Here is a 13,720-nt window from a genome sequence, read left to right on the forward strand (position 1 = left end):
AAACAGTAGATCTAAGCTTTTAGATCATTATTATTCTTATCGTCGTTTTTAAGTCACTTTGAAAAATCAGCGGTGTTCATTAAATTCTTGAAATGTTGCTTTTTTTGCACAGTGCAGATATTCTTTTTCAGTATAGAATTTTTTCTATTAGCATTATTAAAACTGTGGTATTGAATCGGAATTTATTGCAACTTACCTTTCCATTAAGGATTATTACTGTTGTCCTTTTAACTCGTGATCCATTAGCATTAAAACCCGCGTTCCCATTTCAATCGAAAACCACTTAATTTACTTTCCTGTCTGAATCACCCTAAAATAACAACGCCCTTTCAAAAAAATCTTGTGGGTTTTTTGTTTGTTGGTTTGTTTTTTGTTTTTGCGTCTGTATATTTTTTTTCCTTCCACTCAGTCGTGATTTTCTTTCCATAAGTACTCTCTGAGGATCTTGAAATATTCACAATTGTTTCATTTTTCTCCGACATCGTTCTACTGTGATAGAAAATATCACAAACACTGAAAACGTAATGATGGCAACATACTTAAAGAATCGAATTATTTCTTATCACGATCTAGTTCGTTCATAACTTTCTCTTCTCTCTGCGACAGCAGTACACAATAATTTAATGTAAAGTATTTTTTTTCTTTTACTTTGGAAACAGGGCATTTTTTGTGTCTTTCCACTCTGTTGTGCTTGTATAACACCAATTTGTATTCCCCTCTCTTGTTTGTATTGCGAGAGAGGTGGTGCAAAACCCTAACAGCAATGTTAGTGCTCCGTCATTGGATAGTATAGATGAATGTTCTGAACCAATGGCATACAGATCTCTACAAAGAGATCTACTCCATCCCCCATTCAGTCGCGTCACAGTAACTGGCACAATGCTCCGAGATGGAGGTGGAGAGGAGATGTGCGTATACACAAATGTCCAAAATTTAGACCTTTGTTATTAACGTGCATTTGTGGATTGATCTCTAGCATCATATTCATTCTGGCGCTGGAATTATTGTCGAGGTGGTTATGTGAACAATATATCGATGGGAAATAACACATCCTAACGGATCGGGAATGACAAAGAGAATCAGACACCGAGACTGGAGATGGCTGGCGCTTTGGTGGCATCATTTCTTCGCTTTGTGGAGTACAATATACGGACAGACTCGTTACAGCATCCCAGAAGAATTAAAACAGGGCTCTGTGGTAGGAAATCTTGCCAAAGATCTGGGTTTGGGACTATCAGACATTTTTGACCGTAAGCTGCGTGTCGCTTCTGAGGCTGGTAAGCAGTATTTCAGCGTGGATACGGGGAAGGGCGAGCTGGTGGTGAATGACAGAATAGACAGAGAGGCTTTATGTGGACAAAGCGCCAGCTGTGTGTTGCCTCTTCAAGTAGTAATAGAGAATCCACTACATCTATATCGTATAGAAGTCGAAATTAGAGACGTTAATGACAATGCACCGAAATTCCTTAGCAAAGAAAAACATTTGAAAATTGCGGAGTTGACAGCGGTGGGTGCGCGCTACCCTTTGGAGACAGCACAAGACCTCGATGTGGGTATTAATTCCCTAAAATCATACAGTCTTAGCAAAGATGAATGCTTTAGTTTAAAAATTAAAGAACTTGCGAATGGCAGAAAAGTACCGGAGCTTGTACTGGAAAAAACGCTTGACAGAGAAAAACAAGGTATTCATCAATTACTGTTAACAGCATTAGACGGAGGGAATCCTGTCAAAACGGGAACATCAAAGATCACAGTGACCGTTCTAGACAATAATGACAATGTTCCTGTTTTCAAAAAACCGTTATATAAAATTACGGTGCCTGAAAGCAGTCAAAGTGGCTTAATGCTCGCAAAGGTAGAAGCAACTGACCAAGACGAGGGTGTGAATGGAGAAATTGAATATTCATTTGCTGACCATACACCAGAGATATTGCGCTCTATTTTTCAGATCAACTCTGCAACAGGGGAAATTTTCCTTAAAGGAAAATTGGATTATGAAAACTTTGCAACTCACGAGTTAGATATCAGTGCAAAAGATAAAGGAATTCCTGAAATGGAAGGTCACTGTCGCGTACAGGTGGAGGTAATAGATATAAATGATAACGCTCCAGAAATTGTTCTGACTTCAAAACCGAGCCCAGTACCAGAAGATGCACCAAGTGGTACAGTAGTAGCTCTGCTTACAGCTCGAGACCTTGACTCCGGTGACAATGGTAAAGTGACATTAGGGCTCCCAAAGGGCTCTCCTTTTAAACTGAAACCCTCTTTTTCTGACAATTACGCGCTGGTTACTGGCCGTAATTTAGACCGGGAGACATTCTCGGAGTATAATATCGAGATTACAGCCACTGACTCAGGCTCACCCTCTCTATCATCTAAGAAGACTATTAATGTCACTATCACTGATGTAAATGACAACCCCCCTGTGTTCTCACAGCCCTCTTATAATGTGTATTTAAAAGAGAATGGAGTACCAGGCTCTATCCTGTTCTCAGTATCAGCATCTGACCTGGATTTTGGTGAAAACGCAAAGGTCTCTTACTCTATACTGGATTCTAAAGTGCAGGACGTTTCTGTCTCATCGTATGTTTACATTAACTCAGATAACGGCAGCATCTACAGCATGCACTCGTTTGACTATGAGAAACTGAAGGTGTTTCAGATTCAGGTCCAGGCAAAGGATCAGGGCTCTCCGTCTCTCAGCAGCAACGCCACTGTCCATGTTTTTATCCTGGACCAGAACGACAATGCCCCCGCTGTTATTTACCCCTCCTCCGCTGCCATGGGCTCCCTCTCTCATCAGAGGATGCCTCGCTCCGCGAAAGCGGGTCACCTGGTTACCAAGGTGACAGCCGTGGACGCTGACTCGGGCCATAACGCCTGGATCTCCTACAGACTGGCGGAGGCCACAGACGCCTCTCTCTTCACTGTCAATCTGTACACAGGGGAGGTGAGGACTAAACGCGCTGTGTCCGAGCAGGACGACTCCTCTCAGAGGCTGCTTATAGGGATAAAGGACGACGGGGAACCGATCCAGTCCTCCACAGTCACGGTGTCCATCATACTGGAGGACGGCCTCCATGAGCCCATCTCAGACCTCCGACATAAAGCGGCCGAGCCCAGCAAGAAAACTGGGAGAATCACCCTTTATTTGATTCTCTCTCTGGCCTCGGTGTCCGTGCTGTCTCTGGTCACTTTCCTCATCTTAGCGGTTAAATGCATCAGGAACAGCAGGAGCAGCAGCACGTGCTGCATGAGACGGACCGACTCTGATGATTACAAGAACCCCAACAGAAACCTGCAGATTCAGCTCAACACTGATGGACCTATAAAATACGTGGAGGTCCTGGGAGGAGACATGCTGTCTCAGAGTCAGTCCTTCAGGTCCTGTATGTCTCCGATGTCAGAGTACAGCGATTTCACTCTGATTAAACCCAGCAGCACCACAGACTTTAAGGAGGTGATCAGTGTCCTGGATGCTTCTTTACCTGACAGCACCTGGACCTTTGAGAGCCAGCAGGTGAGCATAGAGTATTTAAAGATGTGACAAATAAAACTAAATTTCAAATATCACTGATTGTGCTCCAGCAGAATTAAAATTATTGCTTTTTTGTGTGAAATCATAACGAGAACTCAAAATCGACTGCAATTATAAATAACTTATGTATTTAAATTAAAGCACTAAATTTACATTTATTTTTAAATATCCGATCACTTAACTTTTAAGTTATTTCCATAAGTTGTGGTCCTCGGCTGGTTTTATCATTCACCACTGTGTGTCTGATAGTGTGCAGGTTTTCGAGTTGACCGTTTCAGCACCGCTCAAGTGGACAGCGACTCCCACATAGGCCACGTTAATCGATTTTGAAATTTAAAAAAAAAAGACATTTCCTCAAGATGGTAACAAATAACAATACCCAAACATTTATATAACATATTTATCTGTTAGTAGATGTTTTATCTTTGTTTTGTTTAACATTTTCCAGAATTATTTATCTTCCCACAGACATCCTAAATTTGTTGTGACTAATATGTTCTATGATGAAAATACTGTGATGATATAAGGAGTATCGGGTGTTTTCAATCCTTCTATCATGGCAGTGCAAAAGCCTTATTGTGTCTTTAACGATGCTGCACCGTTGCCTTCTCATTGGATGTCAGCGATGGATGCTGTGCACCAATAGCATTCAGAACTGTACAAAGAGATCTACTCTCTCCCCCATGCAGCTTCAGCCATCACAATGCTCAGAGAGGATAGAGAGTAGGCAAATGGTTCATACACTTTGAGTATAAGGTTAAATCTTAATCATATCTTTAGCTATAAAAACGTATCGTTCCAATGGGATATGTCGCGCTTTTGGAATACGGATTTTTGCTTTATGGGCTCCGTTCTTTGTGGATATTGTGTTTTTTGTTAATCCAGGGATGACAAAGAGAAAGGAATATCGAGACTGGAGATGGCAGGCGCTTTGGTGGCATCATTTCTTCCTCTTGTGGACTACAGTAAACGCACAGACTCGTTACAGTATCCAAGAGGAGCTAAAACAGGGCTCTGTGGTAGGAAATCTTGCCAAAGATCTGGGTTTGGGACTTTCGGACATTTATGACCGTAAATTGCGCGTTGCATCTGAGGCTGGAAAGCAGTATTTCAGTGTGGATCCGGGGAAGGGCGAGCTGGTGGTGAATGACAGAATAGACAGAGAGGCTTTATGCGGACAAAGCGCCAGCTGTGTGTTGCCTTTGCAGGTGGTCATTGAAGATCCGTTACAGTTACATCGAATTGAGGTGGAAATACAAGATATTAATGACAATTCTCCACGTTTTCTATCAAATGAATTGTCTTTGAACATAGCCGAGTCAGCAGCAGTGGGTACACGCTTCCCTTTAGAGAGCGCATCTGACCCAGACGTTGGAAGCAATTCCCTTAAATCATACACACTCAGTAAAAATGAATGTTGTTCCCTTAGAATAAAAGAAATCGAGGGTGGGAAAACCGTCCCGGAACTTGTATTAGAAAAGCCTCTAGATCGAGAGAAAAAATCAGTCCACAAAATATTACTAACAGCATTAGATGGGGGGAATCCAGTAAGATCCGGAACCACACAAATAACCATAAGCGTTCTTGACAATAATGACAATATTCCGGTTTTTGAAAAGAATCTCTATAAAGTGTCCCTGGGTGAAAAAAGTATACAAGGAACTGTTGTTATTCAACCCAAAGCGTCAGATGCAGATGAAGGTTTAAATGGCGAAATTACATTCTCGTTTGGCTCTCGGACGCCAGACTCGGTGTTGTCGGTCTTTGATATTAACCCTTCAACCGGTGAAATCATTCTGAAAGGGGAGTTAGATTATGAAACTGCCAAGTCATATGACATTGATGTGACTGCAAAAGATAAAGGTAGTCCTCAGATGGAGGGTCACTGCCGCGTGCAGGTTGATATTACTGATTTCAATGATAATGCTCCCGAAATAGTTTTCACTTCTCAGCCCAAGCCATTGCGTGAAGACGCACCAAGTGGGACAGTTGTGGCTTTGATCAGTGCGCGAGACCTTGACTCTGCTGATAACGGTAAAGTAACGTTGCAAATTTCCAAGGGCCCTCCCTTTGCTTTGAAACCTTCGTTTTCTAATAATTATGCGCTGGTTACCAGTGGGACTTTAGACAGAGAACGATTTTCAGAATATAATATTGAAATCACAGCCACTGATTCAGGCTCTCCTGCCTTGACCAGTAAAAAAAATATACCTGTTATTATCACTGATGTGAATGATAACCCTCCTGTATTCACTCAGAAAACCTATAATGTGTATTTAAAAGAGAATGGAGTACCAGGCTCTATCCTGTACTCAGTATCAGCATCTGACCTGGATTTCGGTGAAAACGCAAAGGTCTCTTACTCTATACTGGACTCTAAAGTGCAGGACGTTTCTGTCTCATCGTATGTTTACATTAACTCAGATAACGGCAGCATCTACAGCATGCACTCGTTCGACTATGAGAAACTGAAGGTGTTTCAGATTCAGGTCCAGGCAAAGGATCAGGGCTCTCCGTCTCTCAGCAGCAACGCCACTGTCCATGTTTTTATCCTGGACCAGAACGACAATGCCCCCGCTGTTATTTACCCCTCCTCCGCTGCCATGGGCTCCCTCTCTCATCAGAGGATGCCTCGCTCCGCGAAAGCGGGTCACCTGGTTACCAAGGTGACAGCCGTGGACGCTGACTCGGGCCATAACGCCTGGATCTCCTACAGACTGGCGGAGGCCACAGACGCCTCTCTCTTTATCGTCAATCTGTACACAGGGGAGGTGAGGACTAAACGCGCTGTGTCCGAGCAGGACGACTCCTCTCAGAGGCTGCTTATAGAGATCAAGGACGACGGGGAACCGATCCAGTCCTCCACAGTCACGGTGTCCATCATACTGGAGGACGGCCTCCATGAGCCCATCTCAGACCTCCGACATAAAGCGGCCGAGCCCAGCAAGAAAACTGGGAGAATCACCCTTTATTTGATTCTTTCTCTGGCCTCGGTGTCCGTGCTGTCTCTGGTCACTTTCCTCATCTTAGCGGTTAAATGCATCAGGAACAGCAGGAGCAGCAGCACGTGCTGCATGAGACGGACCGACTCTGATGATTACAAGAACCCCAACAGAAACCTGCAGATTCAGCTCAACACTGATGGACCTATAAAGTACGTGGAGGTCCTGGGAGGAGACATGCTGTCTCAGAGTCAGTCCTTCAGGTCCTGTATGTCTCCGATGTCAGAGTACAGCGATTTCACTCTGATTAAACCCAGCAGCACCACAGACTTTAAGGAGGTGATCAGTGTCCTGGATGCTTCTTTACCTGACAGCACCTGGACCTTTGAGAGCCAGCAGGTGAGAACAAAATCCGAAGGGAACTCAGTAAAATTATATCCCTAACCCTGAATTTAAAATTAACATATCCTGATTTTTTTTTTAATCCTGATTTTCATTTTGCAGTTCCTTGCTTATGTCTAGCAATGAGTGTAGTGCAACAAGTTCTCCTGCTCGCAGTTTTTTGTTTCTACACTTTCTTATTTGATTATCACTATGGAATGTAGTAACTTTAACAAATCCGGGTATATATTTAATTAAGTGATAATACACATAATCGCTTTCACTCTCTCTACCATGCACTGCGTGTGTGTTTGTGTGGTACAACTATAATGGTAAAAGTAAAATTTTACCACTACTATTGGTTTCAATTTATTATTGCATATCTTTTTTTTTTCCAAAAAATGTTATCAGTTTCATGTTTTTTCTTACTTTAAAAAAACACTAGTTTTTAATAGAATTAAGGCAAACTTACAATTCAGTTGCAACAATTATTTTAATTCACTCTTAATATATTTTAGCGTTTTCAATAAGTATAATCAGTTATTAGTTTTCGGTCTTTATGTTAATGAGGCGTATCAAATATAGAAATCCCCTCTAATTCAAATTGCCAGGATCTTCAAAATGCCTGCCGTGTGTCGTTTTATAGTTTGAAAAATGTGTATTTATTTGATTTGATTTATATTTGTCTAGAATTACTGAGCTTTACAATGAAGCCTGTTTTTAACCTTCAATCTTCTTCTGATAAACTGTATTGTTTGCCCTCAGGGGAAAATCCGGTTTGGAAACCACGCCCCCATGCGGGCGCAAATAGCATTGCGTTAAATGACATAAGGCTGATACGCCACTGTTTTGACAATGAGAACTATCTAAGAAAACCACGTGGGGGGTTCTATATAAAGATGACTTATCCTTTGCATTTATGGCTTCGATCTCCGTTATACGTTTTAACAGACTCTTGGCGTGCTGTGTTATTTGTCTTTCGGTGTAATCTCAAACTTCTGAAACCAATTTTTTTTTTTCGAGTTGATACTCGTATGTGGAAGTGAAGTCACTAAAAAGTTTTCGGTGCGTGTGTGAGAGAGAGAGATGACAACACTGATCCAACCCTGTCTTCCAATGAGAGGGAAGGCCTGAGTTGCCTCTCTCCGCCCATGAGGGGAATCAGGCGGAGGAGACACAAGCAGAGAGTGGAGGCAGAAAAAAACTTTGAGTTTTCGCTCTCGTTTATTTTTTTTTCTTTAAAGACGGCCGTCATGGTCACATCAAAACATCCCATCGCCCTTTTTCTAAAATGGAAATGTTTAGGAGTGTGGACGTCGCGTTTTAATTCTATCATGGATACGCTACAGTGAAAGAAGTTAGAAACGTTGCCGTTCCCTGATCCTCGGAGCGCAGTACAATGGACTCCGCGCAGACAAAGTACTCGGGAGGAGGGAGGCTGTGGAGGGTTTACTTTTATCTAGCATGGGTCTCCTGTGCGTCCGCTCAGCTCAGCTATTCCGTATCGGAGGAACTAAATCCAGGCTCTGTCGTGGGGAATATCGCTAAAGACTTGACTCTCACTGCTCAGCGGATTGTTCAGAGGAGGCTGCGGGTGGTCTCCGAATCATCAGTGCAGTACTTTGAGGTGAAGCAGACGACTGGCGATTTGATTATTAAACAAAAAATTGACAGAGAGAATCTGTGCGATTTAAGTTCAGCGTGTTCACTACACCTTCAAATACTTATGGATGATCCTTTAGAGATCCATCGCGTCGTGGTGAACGTTCTGGATGTGAATGACAATGCGCCGCAGTTTTCAACCACTAACATTTCTTTGGAGATTTCTGAGGCGGCCGCACCTGGCACACAATTTCGTTTGGAGAGCGCGCACGACCCTGACGTGGGTACCAACTCGTTACGCACGTATCATCTCGCATCAAATGACTTCTTTACTTTGAATGTGGAAACTAAAAGTGACGGCCGCAAGTTTCCAGAGCTAGTGGTGGATAAAGCTTTGGACAGAGAGAGGCAGGCCTCGTTTCGCCTGCTGCTCACTGCTGTGGATGGGGGTCAGCCAGAGAAATCTGGCTCAACACTTCTGCTCATTGACATTCTGGACGTAAATGACAATGCGCCCGTCTTTGACGAACCTGTAAAGAAAGTTACACTATTAGAAAATGCTGCACTGGGCACTTTAGTAACGAAAGTAAACGCCACAGACGCCGATTCGGGTAGCAACGGGGACATATCGTATCTTTTTAGTAAATACACACCACAGCACGTTCTCAATCTATTCACTGTGGATTCTAAAAGCGGGGAAATCCGTGTAAAGGGTGTTGTGGATTATGAGGAGATGAATGCATATCACATAACAGTGCAGGCCAGAGATGGTGGCTCTCCCGCTATGGAGGGCTCCTGTAACGTCATTGTGACCATCACTGACGTGAATGACAACGCACCAGAGGTGAAACTGGTGTCACTGACTGAGTCTATCAGAGAGGACTCAGCACCGGGGACCGCTATAGCGTTCATAAACACACGGGACCCAGACCCTGGTCTGAATGGAAATGTTAAGCTGACTATCACGCCAGGTTTACCATTCAAACTCATGTCAACTTTTGACATGAGTTACCGCCTGGTCACAGCTGGCAACCTGGACCGTGAGACTGTCCCAGAGTACTCAGTTATCATCAAGGCCACTGATGCTGGTTCCCCTCCCCTTTCATCACAAATCAACTTTGTGGTGAAGGTGTCTGATGTAAATGACAATGCCCCCACCTTCTCTCAGCCTTCATACTCTGTGGACATCTCAGAAAACAACGCTCCCAGTTCCCCCATCGCTGTTGTTTCTGCCACTGACCCAGACCTTGGTGAAAATGCACACGTCTCTTATTCAATCCTTACAAGCATGGTGCAGGGCTCACCCATATCTTCTTATGTCTACATCAACCCGAAGAGCGGTCACATCTACAGCATGCGCTCTCTGGATCATGAACAGCTTAAAGCTTTCCGTATTGAGGTGCAGGCTGAGGATGCTGGAGTGCCCCCACGGACATCCAACGTCACTGTGCACGTGTTTGTTGTGGATGTGAATGACAATGCACCAGTGATTGTACACCCCTCCTACTCAAAAGACAAAAGATTAGAGTTCACTGTGGCCCCATCTGCCAGTCCAGGGCACCTTATAAATAAACTGGTCGCAGTGGATGCAGACAGTGGGCACAATGCTTGGTTGTTTTACTCAATTGCTCCTGGACCAAATGCTGGTATGTTCCGTATTGGGGCACACACTGGGGACCTCCGCACAGCTCGAAAGTGGGACGAGGAGGAAAGTGGTTCAACTTATGACATTGTGGTCATCATTCAGGATAATGGCGACCCACCCAAGTCCACTTCTGTGAACGTTACAATAACTGTGGATGAGAAGGCACCAGCCAACGATGCTCCGATTATTCCTCACCACATACCTTTCTACCAACGCAATGGGATGCCAGATATCACTTTGTACCTAATCATCTCTCTAGCCTGTGTGTCAGCGGTGTCCTTTATCACATTTGTTGTTCTCATGGTGCGCTGCCTGAGACACCGTGGCCCAGGGCTGGGAGGCTCTGAATGCTGCTGCTATGGTCACCACAGGTCCAGCCGCTACCATCAGAGGCCTAGCAAGGACCTCCACCTGCAGCTCAATACTGATGGACCCATACGATATATGGAGGTTGTGGGAGGTCCCCAAGAGCCACATACACGGACCTATAGGCCCTGCTACTCCACTATATCTAGCCGAAGTGACTTTGTATTTATGAAATCACCCATGCTGAGTCACAACAACACACTCAACATGACGCTCAGCAAGAAGTACCTTATGAACTCAGCCAGTGAGGTGAGAGATTAAGTGGGAGAGTGAGCATATACTTTTCACTATTAACATTAGACTTGTGGAAATGCATAAACATCCTAAAACACGTCTCTGTTTTGTTATGCACTGAAAACTTCCCCAGTGACTTGCTGTATTTTATCTTTTACTCCATTTGTTTTGTTTTACCCAGAGGACCAGTTTCTCTCTACATGGTGACAGGGCTCTGAGAGTGCTATTGTTCTGTTAGATAGGTTTGTGAAAAGTGAAAAAACATCTTAATATTTAATCTGACCCAAGGGCAAATGTGGTTACTATCTCTGGCTTGAAGCATTTTAAGTGACAGAGAATGCTGCTATTTATGAAGAATAAAGCTGCAGTTATAAAGGAAAAAGAAGCTAGCTGGAATAGCAAAACAGGGGGAAAGGGGTAAAACATAAGTGCTGTTAACAGATGGAGGGGAGGAGACAACCAGATGAAGATGGGTACTGCAGAGTTGGCTCAGTGAAATGGCTGGAAGATAGAGGGGAACAGGATGACAGAGGGAGAGATGGGGGTGACGGAGGAAAAGAGCCAGGAAAGAAAATGGTAAGATGGGTGGAGGGAGAGAGCCAAAGAATAAAGCAGTAGCTGAAAAACAGGAATTTGTGGGGTCAGTGGCCTGAACCCTGACTTCCTGTTGTCCTCTGAACCTTTGATTGGTTCCATGACTCAGCATCACATGAGGTCGCTCTTAGTGATCAGTGGGGAATTCAGTAGAAAAAAAATAGAACGTTTTGTTTTTCATCTTTAATCAATTTATCCTCAGTATTCCTCATCTGGCATTTCACATCTATGTGAGGTTGCTCTGTTATTTTGATAATGATTTTTACCCTTGACTCTATTTAATTTTTTTTTTTAAAACCCTCATATTTCTACCAACTCTGTTTTATAAAGACTGCACAGAATTAGGTTGTCCCTGAGGTCAGCAGCGTACCATCTGTCTCTCTACTCTGGTGACACGTGTGCAACAAGGACAGCAGAGCAAAAGAGATAGAGGGACTGATAACTGGAAAGGAAGGATGGCTTTATGCATGTGTGGCACAGTGACAGACGGCACAGGCTATAAAGCTTTAGAGTACCACTACGGGTGTTTGCGTGTCTGCGTGCATGAGATTGTGTGTAAAAAGCATCAGGCAGGAGGAGCCCTGGGGCCTTAGATCCTTCCCACTGCCCCTCTTTGTATCCTTTATTCATTTGCAGTGTGCTCTCTTGGCAAACTCTCTTCAATAACATGCTTTCACATAAGACTTGGGTTAAAATTACAGTATATTAAAGGATGTGAAGCATTTTGACTCACTGCAAAGTCATAACCCACCTTTTCCCTTTTTTTTTTTTTGTTTCTCATTTGCATCAAGATCTGAATGTTACCGTTTAGTATTTCAGTCTTTAAGCTTGTGTGAGTTCATAAAGGTTGGCACAAAGTTAGGCCAAGTGTTTTTTGTAAATATGCTTTTTTTTATGGATGACAGAGCTGTGCATGGGACGTGCTGGTTCATGCGGTTCAGTAAAACTGTCCTCAGAGGTTATGATTAGTTGAGTCATGATGTTTGTTTAAAGGAGCGGAATATCATAGTCAAACACTACTCATTGTGATCCTTTCTTGTGACGGTGCAAATTAAAACAGTATTGAAGTCGGCAGTTTAGATTTGAATACCATGATTTTGACCTTCCTGTCCCTAAATCCAGTTCTCTTTATATTTTTGAGCTTTTATGCACATTACTGCGAGGTAGCTAAGAAATCCAGCCAGGTTCTAATTCACCTGGAGATCCTTCAAAGCTCTTTGGTTCAACTCAGAGATGTAAGGGAAGTACATTGAGCCATTTTTAAATCTTCCAGGTCTAATATGATCGTCTTTCTGTGGGATGAGAAGTCGGGCCCACAGAGCTGTAATCTGTCTCTTCATTGGCAGCATGTCTGGATAGTCTGTCTGACCTTCTCTCTCTCTCTCCATGCTTACGTTTAGCTTGCTCTCAAAAAAAGAAAAACAGCTTGTGAATTTTTAATAACCTCATTCATATTTCTTTAGTGACCGACTCATTAAAGAGAACAAATCATAAAGAAACAAGCACAGCTAAAGCTCCTCAGATAATTGCAGATGAAGTCAATTAGATTTTGTCTCTGTAAGCCGGTAATAGGTTTTACTATTGGGATTTGTTTTACCTAGAAACTGTTGTTGATGTAACCACCTTAATTTAAAACCTCGGCAACACACATCGGTTTGTTGAACGTCTTCAGTTTTACTCAAGCAGATAAGCATTGGAGATTTATAAAATAGCCTAGTTTTATCTGTCTGCTTACACCCGGCTTTCCATAAGGAAGCATACAGGAAGATATTCCAGTACAGTCTGTTATTCTTCTTTCCACATGCCTGCATTGGGATTTAACCTTGAAAACGATCAGTGTTTGTCTGTGAAAGTGTGTGGTGAGAACAACTCACGCAGCTGGAATGCTGGGTCTCTTTCTCTGTGGATGTTTGCTTCCCCTCACTGCTGATATTTTTTTCTCCCTACAACCCAGACAGATTTACATGCCCACGCACACATACACATCTCTGTGTCCAATTTTAGACTTTAACCATCAACCGAGCTCTGCCGTGAAGGAGGATGAGAGTTCATTTTTCACCCTCCCTCTCATCTTCACCCATTAAAAACATTTCACACTGTAATAAAAAGCTTGCGAGTTGTTACGAGGAATAACCAAGCAACCCTGTCTGTAACGGACCTTGTTTTTCTCTTCCGGAGAGCTGACTTGTATTCAACATGAAAACAACACTGAAACTGAATCCACTGACAGCTATTTTCACTCAACGCTACATGCATTATGGGGTTGTTCAGCAACTGTACTACTGCTTCCATTACTTCTTCATCATGCACACTCAACTCTGTTGGGAGTATCTTCAGGTCCTGTGGTTAAATTCACTTGTTTTGTCTTCAGGCTGTTTCAACAAACTGTATTTCCCTGTTTGGTCCTGTGTGGTCACT

The 13,720-nt window shown here is 43.2% G+C and overlaps 1 protein-coding gene across 46 annotated transcripts in view; it reads left to right on the forward strand.

Annotated features, from left to right (window-relative positions):
• LOC120724149 (protocadherin gamma-C5-like) overlaps positions 1-13,720 on the forward strand; it is a 301,683-nt gene that overhangs the window by 278,764 nt on the left and 9,199 nt on the right. For 2 of the 46 annotated variants that reach the window (XM_040016148.1, XM_040016159.1), the window contains exon 1: positions 3,545-6,879. The exons of 39 other annotated variants lie outside the window; for them this stretch is intronic. In XM_040016148.1, coding sequence (XP_039872082.1) covers positions 4,426-6,879 — 2,454 coding nt within the window. In that variant the 5' untranslated portion in view covers positions 3,545-4,425. Of the gene's footprint in view, positions 1-27; positions 10,724-13,720 lie in introns of those variants that run through there. 5 more of the 46 variants (XM_040016192.1, XM_040016193.1, XM_040016146.1 and 2 more) reach the window with 5 other exon arrangements.

This window comes from Simochromis diagramma, unplaced genomic scaffold, assembly GCF_900408965.1.
Source record: "Simochromis diagramma unplaced genomic scaffold, fSimDia1.1 OVJJ01000685.1, whole genome shotgun sequence".
Taxonomy (NCBI): Eukaryota; Metazoa; Chordata; class Actinopteri; order Cichliformes; family Cichlidae; genus Simochromis; species Simochromis diagramma.